The 23,961-nt window shown below is 41.6% G+C and overlaps 1 protein-coding gene across 1 annotated transcript in view; it reads right to left on the bottom strand.

Annotated features, from left to right (window-relative positions):
• kcnh2a (potassium voltage-gated channel, subfamily H (eag-related), member 2a) overlaps positions 1-23,682 on the bottom strand; it is a 51,001-nt gene extending 27,319 nt beyond the window's left edge. The window contains exons 1-5 of the mRNA XM_042106152.1: positions 23,303-23,682; positions 22,495-22,725; positions 4,834-4,992; positions 4,099-4,602; positions 2,860-3,059 (exon numbers count right to left, since the gene is read on the bottom strand). Coding sequence (XP_041962086.1) covers positions 2,860-3,059; positions 4,099-4,602; positions 4,834-4,992; positions 22,495-22,725; positions 23,303-23,378 — 1,170 coding nt within the window. The 5' untranslated portion in view covers positions 23,379-23,682. The remainder of the gene's footprint in view (positions 1-2,859; positions 3,060-4,098; positions 4,603-4,833; positions 4,993-22,494; positions 22,726-23,302) is intronic.
• Between the last annotated feature and the right edge of the window lie 279 nt (positions 23,683-23,961).

The raw sequence follows: 23,961 nt of genomic DNA on the forward strand, positions 1-23,961 counted from the left end.
CTCTCACAGTTTTTATTTTCACCGACGAGATCATTAATGCTTTATTGCCAAAAATATGTAAATAAGGCTTGCTTAGCAGAAATAAGAAAATTGCAGTGTCTTACCAAAACTCAAAAGGGACAAAGTGAAATGGAAACAGCAAGCCACTAACAGGATCATGGACGAAAGCCAAGCTTTGCGTCAGCTTTGGAAGATGCTACTTTAACATGTGACCTGAGATGATGTACTCAAGGTCGTGGTGTGTCGAGGGAAGGATGAGTGTGTGCATGCCTCTCAAGGACATGCTGGTAACTCCGCAGGTCGATCCTGCGTCACGCTCCCTCTCCTCTGCACAGCTGTGCAGCGGCCCTTGGGGAATCAGTCAAAGGCCCTAGGCCTCCAAGCTGCACCTCAGTCAATCACACTCACTTAAACGCTCACAGGCAGCCACAGCTCAACACAGGCACACTGCAGGTACAGCTGGAGAGGGGACGTCTTTGTAAAAGACCGTTTACATAATCACGTACTGTATGTGGAAATGTAATGTGTATACACTGTTTCCATAATTTTTAATCTCATTGTACCTAAAATGTTTCTGATTCTAATTCTGAATGTTTATGCACATTAGGATATTGCATACAAATTTCAAGTGTTTCCAGTCAGGATTTCTAATTTAGAATGATCAAAATGCAAATTAAGAAGGTGAATGGAAACCCAGAAATGTCTCAGTGCAAAGTATGATGCATTTCTGAAGATGTATCTTTAACAGTTAACATATCTATTTCAGACAGCAATGAAAGTCATTGATTAGAAAGCTCTATTTTTGGCAGGTTGATTCCTTTGTGATCTTTCTCATATTCTGCTGGTCTTACTGTCAGGAGTTGTTACAAATTGAATTTCCTCTTGGGGATCAATAAAGTATCTATCTATCTATCTATCTATCTATCTATCTATCTATCTAAATTACGTAGATGTAAAAAGTGTGAGACAGCACAGCATGTCACACCAAGGCTATAGGCACATAACTGAAAAAGTAGACATATATACAGTACAATATATTATATATTCTATTAAAGATAAAATATCAAAATATTATATATTATTATATATATTTATTCCACTGCTTGGTTGAATTTTCCATTGTCCTACGTAATTTAGAACGACCATTAACTGTACGTAATTCGCTGAACTCGAGTCGTTGTGAAGTTTAAATAAACCGTCACGTTGCATCCGTGCTGTAAAATGCAGACGTTCAGAACATAGTAACATTGTAGCATATGACGGAGGTGGCTTTTAGCTAGATGGATGACAGCAGGCTAAGTAAAATAGCGATGTTTCAAAGCTAAAGTTCATCAGAATCTTGGGATATGCCCGCTTGACAACGGGAGAGATAGAACTAACGACTGGCCTTTGGCCGTAGCAACCATCCATTTAGAACTATTAACGGCAGTTTGTCCTGCAAGTTAGTTAGAAATTAGTTGATATGTGTCGGAAGAAAGTAGTTCTACAAACAAGACAGTTTTAGCGATTAAAACGTTTAAATTGTAACAGGAAATGAACACAATGCAAGTGGCAACAGTGGAATAAGCGGGATAATGGACTCCACGGTGGTCTGTTCACAGAAATTAATGCACTTACCACTTTCGTTCCTCCGCTTCGCGTCGGGGCCGTTTTACAACCTCGACCGTGCATTAACTTCTGTGAACAGACCACCGTGTCGTCCATTATCCCTTACATATTATTTTGATCTTTTATCTTTCATAGACACTAAAGTTAATATTATTTTTATAATAAATGTAATCATTCACATGATTATATTCTTGCGTGTTTTGTTTTTATCTTCTGTGCCTGTGTGCACTCTACAATGTCTACGCTTGCTCACACAGTGTGTCCATATGTTATATATGAGGTCTGACATTGTACAGTTCAAGTTGAATTTTTCCAATTTTTCAATCTATCCATCAATATATCTATCCATCTATGCATCTGTCTATCTATCTATCCATCCATCTATGCATCTATCTATCTATCTATCTATCTGTCTACCTATCTACCTACCTACTAACAAGGCTGACGTATGCCACTACATGCCGATATTCCATGTGAATACTGCTATGGTCACTCAGCACAGTAGGTAGGATGACCGGCATTCGAATGTCCTGCATATTTTCCCTGTAAACCCCGAGGGAAGCGCAGCCGGCCCCTGTAATGGTGGGTTAATTCTGCAGCAGTAATGATAAATGGGTTGTGGCTATGGATCACTCTGTCATAATGTTGCGACTCGCGTGTAATAGTCCACTCAGTGCAGGGAAGACATTGAGCTGCCATGTGACCTCCTGACACGAGTGAGCCCTACTGGGACTAATCTGACTCTGAAGGGGCCCACACCCACTGGCTGGACTGGACCCAATTGGCAAGCAGCACTGTTGGCCCACCAGGCACTGCGTTCGAGCTTGTAGTCCGACAACCTTGACCTAGTATTGTGGTGAACACACAGTAACAAAAAAAAAGCCATGACCAGAACAGCTGGCCCACAGTTTGGCACAGTGGCAGGATTTGTGAAAGAAGTACTGTTGCTGACTTTGGTTAGTGAAACTGTGACATTTCTGAGTCAAACTGTAAAAATAGGTTGACGGTTGAAGAGAGCGGTCAATGAGAAAAGTCAGAATTTTCTCTTTCTGCGCCTGGACAGACCTGCCAGTAAAAGCTCAAACAGATATAAAAAGTGCAACAGTCAGCATCACCATCACCTCACAAACAACCAACTCATTTCTCACAGCCAAGCCACTGCTTACCCCATCTCCAGCTAATTCAAACCACACAGATAAATAGAGCACACATTTGTTTGCAGCCAATCATGCGCTTTAGTTTCTGACTTACCTGGGTGACCTTGTCGGTCACGTTGTGGGTGCGATCTATGAGTTTGCAGGGGGCAATGATGTCGATCTCGCCGGGCGGGTGGGTGACGTAGGGGTCCGTCTTAGAGTCGCCAAAGCTCTGGCTCCTGCTGAAGGAGCGTCGGCGGATCAGGTCGGAGTCTGAGGTGGAGTTCTGCATGCCCACTTTATTGGTCACAGCACCTGAAGGAGCAAGAGAGAGAGAGAGAGAGAGAGAGAGAAAGAAAGACAGAGTGTGTGTGAGAGAGAGAAAGAGGAGAGAGGGAGAGAGAGAGAGAGCAAAAGAGCTGTTTCTGCGAGGAGAGTATGTGATTATGTGGTATCTCTAAATCACCACAAGAAACAAACTCAACTAGTGTGTCCAACTTGTGTGTCCTACCTCATCTACTTTCCCCTCTCCCTGTGTGTGAGTCTATCACTAGTGCTATCACTAAACATGCCGCTTTGCTCTCGGTCTCTCAGGGTCTGCGTCATCTACACGGGCTGTGTGTGTGTGGGAGGCGTTTTGCACTTCCACTGGAAAACACCGGCATGCAAAAGAAGAGAAGGACTCTCCTGCGTAGGGCAGAGATCTCAGGGGGTGGATTCAAATTTCAAAGTTAACTCTCGCTCAATTTCTGACTCTCTCCCTCTTTTACTCTTTCTCTCTCTCTTTCTCTCTCTCTTTTAGCAGTCCCATCTCTGCAGACAGCACCCCTGTTATCCTCCCACTGTTTCCCTCCGCTCCCACTCACCTCCACATCTCTAGAACTCTTCCAGCTCCGTACGAGGAGTGAACACTATGCTTGCCTGCGTGTATTGCCTTCTACAGCTCTACACATAAGTATAAGTATAAGTATAAGTATAAGTATAAGTATATATACTCTTTTGATCCCGTGAGGGAAATTTGGTCTCTGCATTTATCCCAATCCGTGAATTAGTGAAACACACTCAGCACACAGTGAGGTGAAGCACACACTAATCCCGGCTCAGTGAGCTGCCTGCAACAACAGCAGCGCTCGGGGAGCAGTGAGAGGTTAGGTGCCTTGCTTAAGGGCACTTCAGCCGTGCCTACTGGTCAGGGTTCGAACTGGCAACCCTCCGGTTACAAGTCCAAGTGCTCACCAGTAGGCCACGGCTGCCCCACACATTAATTGTGTGTTGAGATGTATGAATACGGAGGAACCAGCAGGGAGTGGTGGTGAGGTTCATGGTGTTGGTGGTGGTGGTGATCACCTCTGACCTGTGCTGCTGGGCCGTGTGGTCAGCCTGCCGTCCCAGGTGAAGTGGCGGGGCGAGCGCATGGGCTGCAGGCTGCACAGGCTCTCGCAGCTGGACGGCAGGTCCGCAGGTCGCGTTGTGTCCAGCCGCGGGGAGGACTGGGAGAGGCCCTGGGAAAGGGGGCTCCGCAGGGCTGGCGACTGGGGCTGCCGCTGCTGTTGATGATGTTGATGCCGCTGTTGATGTTGATGCCGCTGTTGATGTTGATGCTGCTGTTCATGCCGCTGATGCTGCTGCCGCTGCTGGGGGGCTCTGGAGGCGCTTTGGGAAGCCTCTTCCCATAGGAGCAGAGGTGGCTGTGGGGCCACCAGCTCCTGGTGCTCTTGGAGGGACATGAGCTTGTCCAGGGCTACCGATTCACGACCCATGGAAGGCAGGCCAAACTCGGTGTCGCCCTGCAGCGAGTGCTTGCTGCCACTCATGGAGTGCAGCAGAGGCAAACGCAGCCGGAACCCGCCGCGCCGACCTGAAAGAATGAAGAAAAGAAACACAAACCAAATGAACAAAAAGAAGGAAACATAAAACACAGCTGAAATATATGAAAGGTGGTTCAAATTACACATCCATTGATGATGACTTGTTATACGTGCTCTATACTCTCTCTCTCTCCTGATTCATGTAAATAATATTTTCAAGTCAAATAGGGCAGCACAGCAGCCATGACAACCATACATTTTAAGCAGCAGACATGCCATACCAATGGAGAGCCATGGAATGGGCAGCTTGTGGTTGAGCTCTGTGCTGGGGGAAGAGTTCACTGGGGGGTCAGCAAGCTCAAAGTTCAAGATAAACATGATCACCAGGCCTTCTTCGTTCTTGACCGGGACCACATCCACGAAGCAGGGAAAGCAGACACCTGTTTGGAGAGGGCACACAAATATACACCTGCGTTAAGGCAGGACATTTAAATCTTTTACTTCAATCAATGTACTGGCGTGGACAGAATATTTCCATAGAGGTATCACAGAATTTGCCTAAATGCCACAGTGGATCTGGCAGAGGGAACATGGCTGTGCTCACAATCAACACTGCACACTTCTCTAATTTCCACTAGAGGGAGCCATACAACAGCAAGCAGCACATCCAACTCAATGAACAAGTTACATGTTACAAGTTAGAACTTACACAATCTCTTACCGTAATTTCTGATTTCATCCATCCGATGTATAAAGTCAACGTTCATGTTTGGAATAACCACAAATGTACTGATAAACCGAACTGTCATTGTAATTTGTATTATTCATTCACAATATAGGAAAACTATAGTGACATTCATTCCATGTAGGCTTTTAAGATTAGCCATGTTAGATCTGGCTGTGCACTGTGAATGTTAAAACTTCCCCACCTCCTGACCTGTCTTATGCCTGCCCAGCCAGCAGTACCCCTGGGCCTGCGCCACCCTGAAGGCCAGAGAGGACGTGCGCGAGCCTCTGCATTGTCTCTGGGATTAGTGTGCTGGATGCTGTTTTAATACAGTTCCCTGATATCAGCAAGGTCTGCCTCAGTGCCAGGGAACGCCAGGGTACGCCCAGGAATGGCTGTACCATCTGCTGCTGGACGTCCCCTGACCCCTACTGGTGTCGGCCCTGTGCCTGTGGCATCCCTCACCCCACACTCATCACACTGGAGGAGATCCTCTAACCTTATTGGCTACACAGTCCATCAAACCAATTCAGAGTTTGTATTGGGTGCTAACTTGAAAAGGAATGTTTCCAACCCAAGTAATTTGAACTTTTTGGCTTGTTCTGGTAATGTGAACCTCACAACAGTAGCGATGTGAACCTTAAAACAATAATTATTAAGTAATATTATTCATTATGTATTAACTATAGTCATAATGAGAATTTGATTATACTGGAGAGCTATGTTATGACTTTAGTACACTTTAGCAGGGTTTTGCTGCATCTCACCCCAACACCAAAAGGAGAGCCGATATCACCCCACTCAGAGAGCTCAGAGCACACTACCTTAGATATAATAGGCCATGCCTAAATGTTGAAATGCTTACAATGCAGCCCTCTGTTTCAGCGAACCATGCTTCTCCTCTAATCTGCATGGTAATTCATTCTCCCACTCTGTCATGGAATGATATATTGCACTTGAAAATGAAAATGAAAATTCAACAAATTATGTAATGCATGCATGCATGTCTTATCTGAATTGGCTTCCTGTTTTAGACAATAACATTTTGATGTCTTACACTATTGATATGGAATAGCCCAAAATTATGCTGTGGAACGTTTTTGACCATGGGTCCATATCAAAAATATTTAATTAAGCAGAGTAATGTAGCCTATTTTTTGTATTTAAATTTCCCCTCAAAATAAGGTAAGACTCCATGAATATACTGTAACTAAGGAGGACTAAATGTGGTATCAACATCTTTAATTTGTACAGAACGCAGGAAAGAAATGAAATATCAAGTGTAGCACTACCACACGTCCCAACTAGAGGAACACGAAATATTCAACATATTTATTCCATACAACAAAATAACAGACACTGCCATTATCATTTGTTAAAAGTCACAGTCACATTGTTAACACCTGTTGGAGGGGTGATAAAATTTAAAATAGATGTATGACTTAGCCTATGACTCCTGAGATTACAGCCTGTCACAGTAGGGACCATACTCAGTATCTAAATAATTTTTAAAAAAATAAAAAAAGATGGAGCTCAATGCAAATTAGGTCATGTCAGCATATGATGACCTCACAAGTGCATGTGCATTTAGTGCATGTACAGCATGATCATAATGTTTGGAACAGTTTTTTATTCCTTTTTTCCCCAGAGATTTTTGGTTGGGAATTCCTTGGGAGACTGACACAGATGAGACTTGGTGTGCATGTAGCCCCCCTGGGCCAATAAGAAGTAAGAGAATGTTTTGGTCTGCAGGGGCCAACCCTTCGTCACAGACATAGAGCCAAAGGGGTGTCCGGAAATCCCTGAAATCTGATTTGACAGCCCAGGTGCCACCCCATATTTCATTTGCTATTTCTGGCAGTGTACTGATGATTGACATCTCATTACGCGTCTTGTTGAAAGAAGCTCGTTTCTTAAGTGTAGGCTATAAGGAAGTAATAAGGAAGAGGGGATTTCCTAATAAGTCCCTGTTTAAAAGTATTGACCATTTTTAAAGTATATTTTTATGAGGTAGCCTACAGTAAGCGATTATTTGCGATTTCAAGCCCATAACATTTTTTGTCATACTCATCTCTTCACGACTGCTAGCTGGGGGAAAAAACGGTTTCTGTAGGCAGCACAGGCTCCGAAAACGGGAAACAAGTTGGGGCAGCCTGTTTCCCAAACAAAAACGAAACCATGCATGGAGTTTCTCTGGGAATGCTGAAAGTAGGGGTGAGCTAGCCTACGTCCGCTTGGTAGGCCTACTTGAGAGAGAGAGAGAGAGAGAGAGAGAAAGAAAGAAAGAAAGAAAGAGAGAGAGAGAGAGAGAGAGAGAGAGAGAGAGAGAGAGAGAGAGAGAGAGAGAGAGAGAGAGATAGGGTGGGATCGGGAAATTATCCAGTTCAGACTCAAAACCAGAAACCATATCCTTTAAAAAATGGTTTGTATAAGTCTGACTTACTTTACAGCTCATTATTTATAAATAGCATCATTGCAATAATAGCCAATAACCTAACCTGTGACTTTTTAACCAATTCAACCAATACCACTCTATGACACATTTCCAATTCTGCCCCCACTTGTGGGTGTATCAATGACATGGTCTAGCCAGCTACATTAGAGAAGATAAACAGGCCTAACAGTTTCCCAAGAGAAAGTCTGAAGCTGAAGTTCCTTTCAAACCTTTACTTAGGATTCAAAACTAAGCAGACCAACAGAGTACCGGTACATCCAGACATGGGGGACTCGAGTCACATGACTTGACTCGTGTCAGACTCGAGTCACATTTTTTAAGACTTGAGACTTGCTTGATCAACATGTATAAAAGACTCGACTTGACTTGCTATTCATGACTTGAGACTTGACTTAGACTTGAGACACATGACTTGAAATGACTTGACTTTTTATTTTTTTAATAGATATTAAGGAGTTAACTTTACGATTTTAGAAAATCTGCTTAGGTGCTGTTGCATGCGTCACGCGAGCGAACCTGTCATTGTAGGCTACCAAGTGACGCGACGCGACAGACCAACAGCAAGTGCCAGATCAAATGAGACAGACTGAGGTAGGCTAACTTGCAAATATGGAAGGCTATACGTTTATACCAAAACATAATAATGTTTGGCTTCACAGATGATGTATCTGACAAGTCAAAGGAGAAATGAACAGCAGTCTGCAAGTGTGCAAAATAGCGACATAACCACCACCACATTGATTTTCATCCAAAGTCTTGTTAGAAACCTAACGTCAAATTTGAGGCATGGTAAGAGTTGGCTTTGAATCTATTATGCTTTTTAGTTAACGCCATATTAGGTTAAAATGTGTGAAATGGCAAAGTGAAACATTTTCTTGTCTAAGTTTAATCTTGATATATAGTGAAAATGTTGCCAATGTAACCTAAAGTAAGCGCCTCAAAAAAATTTCACTTTTGTAAACTTTATACTTGTTGCGATATTAACAAAAAACAAGCTTATTTTCCCCATAGACTTTGCATTGGCACTATGACATCACAATGGGCTAATTAACTTGATTTGCACCTGTATCAACTTCCAGCTGCTCAACTAGGCCCCATCAAAAAGCCAGTTAAACTGATTGCACCTGTATCAACTGCTTTCTGCTCAACTAGGCCAACTCTATCTGTGTATCCCCATTCTAGATTGATAGATAGATAGATAGATACTTTATTGATCCCCAGGGGAAATTCAAGGTCTCAGCAGCATACAGACAACACAAACCCATTCTTTAACAGCAGAAAGAGTAATTAAAGTATATAATATAAAAACACAACTAAGCAATAAGGACAGTAAAAGATAAAGAATATGCTAAATATACTAAAATACAAATTATACTAACACTTAATCTAAATCAATTCTAAAAACAGTATCCACATAGTGGTGATTAATCAATCAGAGGCGCTTGCAATGACTGAGGCAGGGACTGAGCCTGTGATTCTCTATGCATAGTAAGGTAAGGTAAGGTGCTCTGTGTGAGTGAGTGTCATGGTGATAGTGCAAATGAGTAAGTCCAACAGTGCAACAATGCAGAAATAAAGTAAAGTCTATATATCTATATATTTAACTATTTTAAGAAAAGGTATAAGTGTGGCCACAGTTCGGCTGTGGCATGGAGGGAGGGGTTATGCATATGTGCTAATGTGCTAATATAGCACGCAAACAGTGAGGCAGAAGACAGTGGTAAAAGTGGCTAGTGGACAGACAGTATCCAAACATGGAGGGGGTGAAGAGGCAGACAGACTATGCAGAGAAGTCTATCTCTCCTCTTCCCTTAATTGAAGCATTGAACAGTTCAGTGGCCCTGGGGACAAATTACTTTCTCAGTCTGTCTGTTGTGCAAGGCAGTGAGCGAAGTCTCCAGCTGATCAGGCTCTTTTGCGTAACAATAGTCCTGTGGAGTGGGTGACACTCATTGTCCAGGATGTTGATCAGTTTGTTCAGGGTCCTTTTGTCAGATAGTGAAGTGATGCACTCCAGTTCAGCTCCCACTACAGAGCCAGCTTTCCTTACCAGCCTGTCAATTCGCAACGCATCCTTCTTCCTTGTGCTTCCTCCCCAACATACTACTGCATAGAAGAGGACGCTGGCAACAACAGATTGGTAGAACATCCTGAGGAGCTTGCTGCACACATTAAAGGACAGCAGCCTCCTCAGGAAGTACAGCCTGCTCTGCCCTTTCTTGTAGAGTGCATCAGTGTTGGCTGACCAGTCCAGTGTATTGTCCAGGTGGAGACCCAGATACTTGTAGGTGCTAACCACCTCCACATTGACCCCATCAATGTGGACTGGTAGCAGAGTGGGCTTAGACCTGCGGAAATCCACCACCATCTCCTTGGTCTTTGAAGTGTTGAGTTGAAGATGATTGAGTTTGCACCATTGCACAAAGTCCTCCACCAGGCTCCTGTACTCCTCCTCCTGCCCGTTCCTGATACACCCCACAATTGCAGTATCATCAGAAAACTTCTGCATGTGGCATGACTTGGTGTTGTAGCAGAAGTCAGATGTGTACAGGGTGAACAGGACTGGAGAAAGCACAGTTCCCTGTGGTGCTCCGGTGCTGCTGATCACGGTGTCAGAGAGACAGTTCTTCAGTCTGACGAACTGTGGTCGCTCGGTCAGGTAATCTGTAATCCAGATTACCAGGTGATACAGGCTACAAGGATATAAGGCACATTCCATCCAACTGTCTATCCATTCATCCTCTTCAAACCATTCCTCATCCACCCATTAAACTATCCATCAACATCCATTAAACAATCTGCCTATCAACATCCATTAAACAATCTGCCTATCAACATCCATTACACTATCTGCAGTCAACTTTTAAACTATCTCAGGCTTTAAGGATACAATCTGGCTCTCTTAAGACTACAGATTCTGTTCAACTATTTCCTCCGCCCACAACTGTTTCAAAATAAATGTCCTCACTACAATAATTCACCATTAAATAATTTAACTATTTAAACTACTCAACTATTTAACTGTTCAGCCATTTCAACTGTCAGTTGTTATGAACTATGACTCCTGCCAACTGTTTCCAAATAAAAATTTGTTTTGCATTTTATGTTACTATACAGTGTGTTTTGCATTTTCATGCATTTTCTAGTTATTCTTCCCACCAAATTTCTGTGTCTAATTCAGCTTCAACCGTTTAACGTAGAAACTTCGTTCAAACTTTGTAACGTAGGTCTTGAAAAGGACACTTGAGGAATGTATTTTTCACTTTTGTAAACTTTATACTTTTTGAGATATTAATAAAAAACAATCTTATTTTTCCCCATAGACAATGGGCTAATTAACTTGATTTGCACCTGTATCAACTTCCAGCTGCTCAACTAGGCCCCATCAAAAAGCCAGTTAAACTGATTGCACCTGTATCAACTGCTTTCTGCTGAACTAGGCCAACTCTCTCTGTGTCTCTCCATTCTACAAGGATAAGACACATTCCATCCAACATTCATCCTCTTCAAACCATTCACTCATCCACCCATTAAACAATCTGCCTATCAACATCCATTCAACTTTCTGTCTTATCAACATCCATTACACTATCTACATTTAACTTTTAAACTATATACTCTGTCTTAGGCTTTAAGCATACAATCTGGCTCTCTTAAAGGTGCCATGTGTAAGAATTGAGGTAAAAATATCTAAAAAATGAGCTACACGTATTAAAAGAATGAGAAGAAATAAGGGCGATGATGTCATTAAAAAAATGACAAGGTATAGTGCAACAGAGATATCAACCTGAATTAGCATGCTAAATTACTAGCCACAGCCCGACAGGTGTCATAATACCAGTTTCGGCCAGGGAGGCGGTATGCGGGCAACATAACCGCCAGCCAAACTGCAATACACGTGTCTCGGTTGTTACTCTAGGGTAGACCAACTCACTTTCTGGAGGTATACTGCCCCCATCTTTTATGGAATGTGGAGTATGAATTGATTTTTTGCCGGACATTACACATGGCACCTTTAAAGGAACCATATGTAAAAATGTATTTCAATTAATCATAAAATGGCCCTGAAATGTCACTAGACATTAAGAAATCATGTTAATTTCAAATACTTATATCACTGACAACAGTAGTCCGGCCAGGATATTGTCATTTAAAAAGTAAAGTTGCAGCCCTCAACTGATGTTGATGTTGTGTTTTGTCATGTCATGTTGTGTTTTGGCCTGATGCGCCACCCTCCACCTATCTACTAATCACAAAGTCAGTAGTGTTTCGGCATCTGGGTTGGCAATCTCGTGTCAGGGGCGAGGGGGAGGGGATAAACCAGTCTACAGTAATTTGAAAGTGATTGCAGTACCAGTTTTGCCCACAATCTTACATATGGTTCCTTTAAGTTAAGACTACAGATCCTGTTCAACTATTTCCTCTGGCCACAACGGTTTCAAAATAAATGTCCTCACTACAATAATTTACTGTTAAATAATTTAACTATTTAAACTACTCAACTAATATACAGTATGTTTTGCATTTTCATGCACTGGTAATTTCCTCAAAATTACATTTTCTAGTTTCCCTCGATGTTTTGTTTAAGACCAATCATGTAAGGCTAGCATTCCAAGTTACAGAATAGAAACTAATGTGTTAGCTTATGGCTAATGTATATGAGAAATCCCATAGAGACGCTAACGGTTAGCATATATTGATAAATGTAGATAATAGATCGAACTTCAGTCCATTTAAAAAGGGTTACATGAGAAGAGTTCTTTGTTTACAACTGACTATTAAAATACTCAAAGGCTAATGTTTTCTCTCCATATAATACCGTGTAGGAAAAAACGTGACTGTCTCATCAATGCTACTTGAACAGAAGTAGCCTAGCTAGCCGCACAAAATCCCAAGTAGGCCTACTTCTGCTCAAGCTTCTGCTGCATAAAATAAACATTAGGCGTGCGTGTGACAATGTGAACCCACTAGCGATCATGTAACGCATGCTCTGCTGCAGCCAGGGGCTTCTCCCGCATACACCTCTTGGATTTAGTGAATGTATGGGGTTTCAATGCGTGATTTCAAGTGTTTTTCCCCATATGTAATGATAATGTCAATTTTCACATTGTTAAAACAACAATCACGATATTATCGCAGACGATCGCCCACCCCTAGATATTGCTATAGGAAATTACAGCTATTTTACTTACACTCTAAGTTACTCTAAGGCTTGCCATGATCTAACAAAATGTTTCATTGGCTGGTAGTTGATTTTAAAGTAGCCTACAGAATGAAAAGGGGGATTTGAAGCTTAGTTAAATTTGTGAGTAACTGTGAGTAACTAAATTCTGGGTAATGTGCTACTGTAGATACCTGGCTGTCTTATTTTTGCATAGGGTCAGTTAAAACAATAAAAAAGAGGAGAGAGATTAAAAACTTTAATTAAAGAAGAACAAATCAAATCACTCATACAGTACATCAAAATGACAAATCAGACTTGTTTGAACATAATTCTTGGGCTAAGACAAAAGGATGGCTATTTCAGAGCTGAGAAAAGAGGAGAACCCTTTTCTCTCCCATAAGTAAGGTGTGTGTGCTTGGACCATGTGCATGTGTGTGTAACGGAGGCGAACTGAGCTAGCGTGCTAGTTGCCCTAACCGCTGTGTTGGAAGCCTGGGCTTTTAGCTCAGTGGTTAGAGCGTTTGTCTCCCATGCCGGTGTGTGTCGAGGTGGCGGGTTCGAGGGCCGTGAGCGGTGGACGAATTACGACCTCTGTTACATGTGCATTAAATCTGTTTGGGAGCAGCATGTATTGTGCAGACTCTAGTCTATAGAGTATACTTGAGTCTATATCACCGATCTCACTTATAATTGTGTCCAGTGCCTAGGACTTACGAGGGCAGCCGTGGCCCACTGGTTAGCACTCTGGACTTGTAACCGGAGGGTTGCACCTAACCCCTCACTGCTCCCCGAGCGCCGCCGTTGTAGCAGGCAGCTCACTGTGCCGGGATTAGTGTGTGCTTCACCTCACTGTGTGTACACTGTGTGCTGTTTGTGTTTCACTAATTCACCCTGTGTTTCACTAATTCCCTCACGGGATCAAAAAAGTATATATACTTATATACTTATACTTATACTTATTTATGCCTGGACCTGTGGGGCTTTTTGATGTTTACACACACACACACACAAAAAAAAAACAGACACACAAACAAACACTAGCACACAGACAAACACACACACTGTGGTACAGTTTTGTACATTTATCATTCCATGTGGTGATGCTATTCATAAACTAGATGTACCGCAGAGCGGTACAAAATATGACCGCCGCCCAGTCCAGCACATTTTTTCCACAAAAATAAATCACGCTGAAAGGCCTATATGATTCTGTCTCACTAAATTGCATTATCCACACTCAATTCTCACTGGTATCTGCTAGACAACAAGTACCAAAACATGATTAGTTCATAGATTTCACATGTAAAATTAATTTTATACAACCCCACCTCCATCTTGCCTGTTCATAATTCTGAGAAATTCTTGAATTGTGTGCATGTGTGCATGTACATGTTTATGTTATGTGTGTGTGTGTGTGTGTGTGTGTGCATGCTTGTGTGTGTGCCTGCGTATGTGCCTGTGCATGCATGCGTACATATGTCTACTGTGTGAGTATGTGTCATACGTATGATTACTGTGAATGTATGTGTGTGCGTGTGTATCTGTTTGTGCACATGTGTGCACATGAAATGGGTTAACATGACCCCTGGAGGCAAACATACGGAAATAAATGGTCATCCTAGGCCCTACAGTTCTCAAGATATTCACAGAGAACTGTGTCTGCCCTACCCTCCTTTCGGGGGGTCCAGTCCAGCGGGGGGGCTACAGATCAAAACGAATAACATAAATTATTTTATTGTAAGGCCCCCCATGAACGAAAGTACACAAAACTTGGCATACATTTGGAGGGTGTCATAATGATCCTACACTTTTAATTTCATGCAGTTTTGACCTTGTCAGCCAAAGATATTGTGATGAAAACACCTAATTTTTTGCTTTTTAATTTTTAACTAGGTGGCGCTATACATGAAATAAGTGGTAATGGGATGGGTTGACATGCCAACATACATAAAAAAGGTGGACCTCCTAGGCCCTATGGTTCTCGAGATATTCACAGAAAACTGTCTCCGGCCACCTACAGGCCAGTTGGTGTATAGTAACATAAATTAATTTATTGTGTGGCCCCCCATGAACGGAATTCCACAAAACTTGGCGTGCATACAGAGAGTGTCATAATGATCCTACACTTCCAATTGCGTGCAGTTTTGACTATGTTAGGTCACAGATACCTGCGATTACAACACCTCATTTTTACTTTTTTGTGTTTAATTAGGTGGCGCTATAAATTAAATGAGTGGTTATGGAATGGGTTGACATGGCCCCTTGAGATCAACATACAAAAAAAATGGTCCTCCTAAACCCTACAGTTTTCGAGATATTCACAGAAAACTGTGTCTGCCCTACCCTCCTTTCGGGGGGTCCAATTCAGCGGGGGGGCTACAGATCAAAACGAAAAACGATGGTTCCATGCTATCCATGTGGGGTTACAACTCCACCAAGTTTCGTGTACCCCGGTCTTTTAGTGTCCCTGGGAATCATTGAAGGAAATTTGGGCATGTGAAAAAGAAAAAAGAAAAAAAAAAAATCTTCGCTGCGCGGCGGTCATAATAATATGCCTCCCCACAGACACTATTGCTCATCGCTCTTTCCTCAAAAGTGGAAAGAGGACATTTACAATTAACATTTACAATTAACACTTCTCAATACACTGTTTTTCACAAATTTTTTGAATTTCCCCTTGGGGATCAATAAAGTACTGTATCTATCTATCTGTGCTATACACTCGGTTCTGAAAAATTGGAACATGGAATGCACTATGATATTGGGATTATTGTTATTATAGAAAGTTTGAGGTGCTGTCTGACTTATCTGTACATCTGTCATATATTGGTGGGCTTGCAGCTTTCGAAACCAAGGACAGAACTAGATGTAAGTACCATTGCAGATTAAGCCCATGGAAGGGATTACATATTTTATAACATACGCATATAAACTGATATTAATGATGGGATTTAAAGTCACACTAGCCCTCAACTCATTTTCATTGAACCTACCTGTTTTATGCTTTCCTGCAAATTCCTTTACATCCTCTGAAAATAAAACAAATACTATCCTACTATCACAAAATATATCACGAGGCAACAAGTCAATCTATTGGCCTGCCACGAACTAACAGAAAGAGGAAACAGTCATGGTGATGTGTTTGACTCAACTGCATTAGCAGCTCGAGGAGCCAATGACTTATCAACGCCCTGGGAAACAGACACTAATCAGTCAGCACTAGCTATTGACTGAATTCATAATACACTCAGCCCACACACACGTCAATATAAAGGCAAATTTCCCTAGGTGTGTCTAAAGAACCCCTCCTGCATTAAGATGCTTATTGGTGCTTGAATAAGCAAACTGTTAAAAGAAGTATGGCTGTGATATAAGGCTACCTAGAGATCCATTCAGTGGTGTTGCTTTTTGACATTGTCTTTTATTGACCATTTTTGTACATTTGTCTTTCCTTCGGACACTGGTCTCTGCTGTGATCGATTAAGCCAAGGTTGGTCATCACAGAGAACAATTCCCTAGCCTGACGAGCCAGACCCACATTAAAATGTAGGGTCTGGGCACTCACCGTTCGCAGTGCTCAGTCCGAGGGGCGGGATAATCAGTTGTCTTTCAAATTCCCTCTGCACGCAATAGGACAGCGCTATGAGTCCCATGCGTTTTCCCACCAGTGGAGCTAGTTGGCTAGTTCAAACTTTTGCCAACTTAAAAAAAGCTTAACTCGTGTCACGCTGTTCGCCAACAGCCACATCCATCTTCTTTGTTTTCAAGTAGCAGGGAATTCAAGCCAAACCGTTGCAACTCTCCCATCAATCATTATGTTAAGCCCGCCTAACGACTCTATACACGATTTGATTGGCCTGATAGAAGTTTAATTTTTCGAGCTCACAAGCCAACGGAGAGTTGCTAGACTCCCCTGGCTGTAAATGTAATAACGAGTCTCTAAGGACATAGCTGAATAATGCCATCTACACTAATATCTGATCAAGGGTTACCCATGCAGGACCCACCCTATAGCCTTTTTACAGTAATTTCCTGTGTATTAGCCCCATTGTGTATAAGCAGCAGGACAGTGCTTCATGCAAGTTAAAAGAAACAAAACCATATTAATGCCATATTAACTGCCCCCGTGTATTAACCTCGAAATTTAGCAAAATCAATGTAAGCTGCGGCTAATAGTTGGGAAATTACGGTAAGTGTCCATAATTCCCCGACCTAGAAAAACACTAGCATTGGGTTCCCATTCAGAGTCTCTCATGAATATTATGTGTGATTGCGTAGCCCTGGTGAGTGGTCAGGGAAGAAAAACGGACGGTTCAATGATTAACTCCCCAAAAATGACTCCAGTCATTACTCTGTCTAATTATAGCCAAGGAGGCCATGTACAGATTATTATGACGGATGATGAGGGTCATCCTCTATGCTCTAGAATCCTCAGTGTACTGGAACCTCACAAAGGTCAAAGAGATTCTACTCTGCATTCTCCCCTTTTCCTACAAACCTAAGGATTAGGTGACGGACAAATCTCAAAGATAGTCAATCTGCAAGAACTCTAAAGAGGACAGCCATCGCAAAGAGGTCTCCAGGTTGGCTTGGATAAGCATTGTGGAGTACCTCATTATACAATATGAAAAATAATCTACCCCTGTGTGTACATTTTTGTTTTAGTGTTGCTTTGGTTCTAACCATGACCATGGTTCTTTTAAACAAAAAATGTTACTTCATGAAAGTATGTTTCAAATAATGATTCATGAATCATTCAATGATTCACACAAAAATGTTCATGAAAGATGCTTCATGAAGGTTCTTCATGAAGTCTTTATATCCATTGTACATATACAAGTTTAAGTAGGAACTATCTAACTATCACTCAAAGGTGTGCTCATTTTTTGTGATGCTCAATCTAAGTGAAGTTGCCTAATTTCTTTTCACATTTAATGACATATCTATGTGCTCATTAAGTACATATTTAACATCTAAAATTAGTGTTTAAATGAATACTGCAATTTATCATTGAAAAATAGATTTTGAAAAATGTATTCAAAATTTACAAGATACATACTCCTTTATGCTGTATACTGTTGTGCTAAAGGTGGATGACTCTAAATTCAGAGAAGCCCAGACAAGTTGAGTTTGGTGTAGCAGAGCAGGGATGGATGGGGCATCCTCTGTGAGCTGGTGTACAGGCTTTAGATTGTGTCAGCCCGCAAAGGTACTGAGGTGAATTGTTTGTATCTCTGCTGCCCACACCAATAAATAAAAAATGTCTGTGATAGTGCTATAGTTGTTATTGCAGGAATTTCTGTATTGACTTTTTGGAGTTTTTAAATTTAAACACACCAAAGATAATCAAGACTTCAGGCTGAGAATAAAGACTGACTCTTTTCTTTCATCAACATATGAAAGTGGTTGACCTTAGTGAGTCCATGAATAATGCCTCAGGGGGAAATAAAGCTGGCATAAGTCTAGAGGAAGAACAAGGGCATTATAATGAAATTTCAAAAATAATCTCTTTAACGGGTGCTGTCTGTGGATCATGCGCTGTGTCGCCCCTCTCATGTTATTCTAGCAGTGGGAATTTACTGTGATGTTTATCTCAACCAAATGCTTGTGATTTGATATCGGAAAGTCTTTTCCTATGTCTAATAAAAACCTAAACGGTATTCCTCTAAACTATGCCAGCACATGGGTGTGCATTGCTATCATAACTCTCCTATGCTATCCATAGCATCTATAATCTATGGATGGATAATTTCAAGTTAAATCCCAATGTGTCCCATGTGAATTATGAAGGTGACCGTCAGCCCCTCATCGCTTGCAGTAGGCTAATACCTCACTGATCGTGCCTGATCTTGTCAATCGAATGGTTGTTCAATGACTTTTCTATGGCTTGTAAGTTTAGATAAGAGCTCCACCTATCCAAATTGGTGGAGCTCTTATCTAAACTTACAAGCCATAGAAAAGTCAACAGTAATAGTTGAATTGACAATTTTCAAAAATCCATTGCATTCAGTTGCCTTGATATGTTCGGTTTTGTCTTCTTTTGTACAGCATTTTCTTCTACCCTCAGGTACCGTATTTACTGTGCAAGGTGTCTCACTGCCCAAGCATGGGGTCTCTGACAGCCCTGAGGATCATTATGCCTGCCCTTCTCCATTCCATGGAGACAACTTCATTACGGGCTGTTAGACTAGTGGTTGGGTGGGATGGGGGGAGGGTGGGTCACTCCCATTAAGCCAGGGCTCCTGGAGATTTATTGCACAACCCCCCAGTGTCTCAGCATCACTCATAAATCACATCAATGATACCTCAGCAAAACCTCACAAGTTGTGTTCAGTCACATTCAGTCACATTATTAGAACACAGATATCAGCTAAAAGATAAGACCAAATATTCTGTAGCCTCAAGGTTCAGAGTAAATCACGCCTGTGGCTTGTAAATTATTCCTGGGTGGCGCAGTAAAACTTGCATTAGGTTCATAAGTAAACAACAGATCATTACTCTTAAATACAAATCCACACAAAAGGGTGCCTGCCAAAGTTGACTTATATTCATTAATTCTTAATGAAATTGTGTGCCTCTACAGTGTGGATAAATCTGCTTTCAGTTGCTCTGGTGCTCTGTGAATCATTTCTACCATGTGATGCCGTCATACCCCAGAGGCCACCGCATATTGGTTGTCCATGGGTGAATATCTGGCTTATAAATAATATATCGTCAATAAAAGACAGAAGAGGTTGGGAGAGGCAAAGCTATACAAAGAATTATTAAAGTGTAGTCTCCAGTATTCTAATACTAGAGTTATAAAAACTGTCAGAAGATTTTCACAAGGACAAACACCAAAATCATCTGAATATATGAGTTGAAGTTCACCTTAAAGTATTGATGGCATTCTACATTACATTTTACTTCCCCATTTTTTTGTATTAAAGAGAGTGACTTTATTCATGAAAAATATCTTAAAAATATCTTAAATACAGTATAAAATTGAAGATAATATTTGTGGTTTATTTAGGGATTTAATTAAACAGAGATCTCCACGGGTGGTGAAATACATATGGCTGAAGTGAATACATGCAGTTATGTGTGGCTGAGGTTGGGGGAGTGAGTACAAGTCAGATATTGCCTTTCCTACAAATGCACTGAAATTCAATTCATTCGTTTGACACTCTTATTATCGAATCAATCTGAAAATGTGATCAGTCAATTAATACTCATCACCATGAAAGCATACTGTGATAGAACACACTAAACACTACTACAGTCTGTTTAACTGCTGTGAAATAATGAAAAAGGTTTATAAAGACTGAAGGCCATTAATAACAAGAAGGGCACTCGGGAGTATAGACCTTCGCCGAGGTCAGCATGCCAAGGCCAGCAGATGGCGCCAAGGCTGGAAGATGTTAAAAAATGCCCTATCTAACAACGTTAAAGAAAGTGGAAAAACCTCTTGGATCTGGTCCTTGATATGATCTACTCTAAAATGTAATACATTTTTCCTTGGCCCACGCTAGACTTCCACCAGGGTTTGTGAAAATCAACCTGGATGTTTTGTATAATCCTCCTGACAGACAGACAAACAGCCTAACAGGAGACATAACCTTCTTGGCTGAGGTAATAAGTACCATAAACATCCACAACTAGAAAACACACACACACACACACACACACACACACACACACACACACTCACTCACTCACAAAAGGATAATAAAGTGGAAATAAGGAATATTATTTTACCCCAATCTGATTGAAAGCCTTAAACCTTCATTGCAAATTCTTCTAAATATTTTAGTCTTTTCCCTACTTAAGGATAATTCCTTACAGTAATTTGATACAAAAGCATTAGATTTCATGAATCAGCTGAGTGGGTGCATACCCATGTGTAAGCTTACAGCAGCTGTGTTTGGTGTCTGTATGCTCCTCAGGACTTGCAGTACACAATCAATACAAAGCCTCTAACCCCAAGCTGGCCTCCTCTCAGAGAGATGCATACAAATGTCAGCTTCATTACTCGCATGCTTTAGGTTCTCAATATCATTACAAAAATAAATATTGATTGAAAGAGCAATTATTCTCTCAAGCTTTGTTTTTTTCTGTGTACTCTTTTTAAGACCTCCTCTGGGGATCAATGGAAGAGGTCACTCTGTCACTTTGACTTCTGGCTGTACAACCCTCTCTGGGCCTGGGATCATAAAAAGCAAGAGTGCCTCTACTGCAAACAATGCTGCATGGAGAGGCTGTGGAGAGGAGGGGGGGATTATGGGCTGTTTAATTACTGCTACTCTTTGCTCTCCAGCTTACCAGATAAACCTTGCCCTTGAAGTAATTTGTATATTCGTGCTACTTTTAATTCCCAATCTTCCCCCTTCAAAAAAATACAATTCTGTGCTCGTCCCTAAAGAATAGTCCATAAAGGTTCTCCTTTACGGTCTCTGATGAAATCTTGTTAGTTACTTTGGAACACATCTATGAAGAACTTTTTCTTATGCCAGCATATTTGTCCAACTCCTGTCAAGGCAGGTTGCTATAGCTACATGGAGCACAAACCATTTAAGAGCTGGCAAACGAGATTCTGGGTACAAGCTCTAGTACAGAACCTTTTAAGCGTACTGCAATTCCAATTCCATCTATCGTTTTCTCAGTGAGGTATTTCCTCACATTAATTTCCCTCAGGGTCTATGTTTTGTACTCTATGCATACTCTATGTTAAAGGACACTGTGTCAGTTCTTATGCAACCATAGGAAAATCGAGTGGTTAGCTCTGGGATTTGAGCCGTGTTATGAGTAATCGTCCTTCAAGCGATCACGACTCTGTGTCTTCTGCTTCTATTGTTCTTATTCTCACTCTCCCACCTGTCCTAAAAAATCAATACATCATCCAGACAAGCTGATTCTTTAAATAGGGAACAGCAGGGGTAGCCATAATTAGGATAGCACCTGGTCTGGTCTGTAATCCCCCATATCTATGGACAGCCTCATTGGAAAGGGCATATGGGAAAGTGAGGCACAGGAAACAGAAGCAACAAGAAGGGCTATCCTCTGACACCATGACATCACATGAGAAGAGCCTGAGGTCACAGAGTCTCAATGTCTGCCCATAGGCACGGATCAGGCAAACCACATGCTTTGTGTAAGGAACACCATTGATAGCAATGGAACATGAGAAAACTGTCAGACAAAACAACACACAAGACAACCAAAACAAAACAGTAGAGGATCACATCAAATCCGATGATCTGAAGCATTGAAGCCAGTATAGCTTTGAAAACATATCATTTTGACAGACAGTTGACTGCACAGCACAGCTTAATCAAAACATAATAACAGAGAATGCTCCACTGAAACTCTCCCCCTTACATCTGTCTAAGAATTTCTTCTTGTTAGCCAGTTGCTTTATAATGTGTATAAACACAACCTACCAAAAGGTTTCTAGCTACTTAATTATTACGACAGGAAAAAGCACTACAGACTTGTATGCACCACTGCCTACCGAATATGTATGACACTGCCTACTGACAACCTTGCAGTTGCCTGTCCACTGATGCCATGATGCAAAGAAACTTACTATAGTACTCTGTAAACAGACAGCGTCTCACCATCTTTCCTGTACAGTGCGATCTCCACCTTTCTCTCCTCTGAGCCCAAAAGAGCTTTGGCCATTTGCGCCACGGCTGGGCGCCCTGTGTGAGGGCCATATAGGAAGCTGCAGGTGCAGGGCTTCTGCGTCACCTCGGCACGGGTGTAGCCCCACATGTCACAGAAGCCGTCATTGCAGAAGATGATAGCGCAGTTCTCCACCCGAGCGTTGGCAATGACGAATTTGCGATCTAGGGAGAAACACAAGGCCAGAGCAATGTTAGGAAGACAACACCTGGCTCCCAAACACATCCATATATCTTTGCAAGATAGTAGCTGTGATTCCGACAGTGATGGGTGCAGGGTGTGTTTTTACAGAAGTATAGCCTATAAGCCCATATGCACATGTCTAACTTTAACAGTAGGCCTATTGTTTCATGTAATATGGGCTGTTGCTTTTCATTAATGTAGAACTGCTAAAATGTAAAATACTGTAATGTTTTCATTCAAATAACCTTTTCGGCATAGCCTAGAGCGTGAAACAGGTAGGTAGGCTATATGAATTCTAGGCTACCATACGGCTGCTGCTTTATATAGCAAACTATTCATACATGATCAGATATTCATCAGATTTACCTTTAAAGAAAAAAAGTACTTTTCACACATTTGCCGACATTACCACAAGAATTAGGCTAGGCTGACTGACTGTCTGTTTCTTTGAACGTACAATAAAGTAGGCTTTTATTAATCTAGGCTATACAATGCGCAAACTTTGTCCGAGACTTGTTTTTCTGTAAGTTCATTAAGATACATAAGTTGACTACTCACTTTGGCCATCGAATTTTCGGATGATGGTGTCCAGAAATGTATTTTGAGGTGCAACGTGTCCACGTCGAACAGGCATCCTTCCCCAATAAACGTTTAAAAGTAGCCTAACTTTCAGCTGTCTAAGGTGTCCTTAAGATGGGCTATATGCCTATATTGCATTGATTAATTCTGTATCAGATGTCATATCCTTAGCCTACTCGTCTAATTGGTTTTAAAACAACAAGCGTTATACATAACTACAACGCTCGGAGTGCCGAAAGTTCCAGTTCTCCAATCGGAAGCAAGGTGTAACCTAAACTTGAGTGGAGAAGAGTGATGCAGAGCGACCCGTTGTCATGTCAAGCGGCGTGAAGTTGTGCGTAGGAGCCACGAAACATTTTCAAATGCATCTGGTGACGAGGGGGATCCGAAGAAGTGCGGAGAGGTTAGCAAGCGCGTGTGAAGATAGTAGAACGACATGGGGCGAAGCGACGAGCTCGAGAGAGAGGAGGGTGTGTGAGAGAGAGTGTGTGTGTGAGAGAGAGAGAGACCTAAGTCTCATCAATGAAATCAAACAGCGTAAAAAGCAGTCGTTTTCGAATGCCTTTATACAAGTTCATCATTGGTGGAATAATTTAGGCTATGTTCAATTAGCTTTTTAAAACTTTGTTTTGAAATAT

The sequence above is a fragment of the Alosa sapidissima genome, chromosome 1, assembly GCF_018492685.1.
Source record: "Alosa sapidissima isolate fAloSap1 chromosome 1, fAloSap1.pri, whole genome shotgun sequence".
NCBI classification, from domain to species: Eukaryota; Metazoa; Chordata; class Actinopteri; order Clupeiformes; family Clupeidae; genus Alosa; species Alosa sapidissima.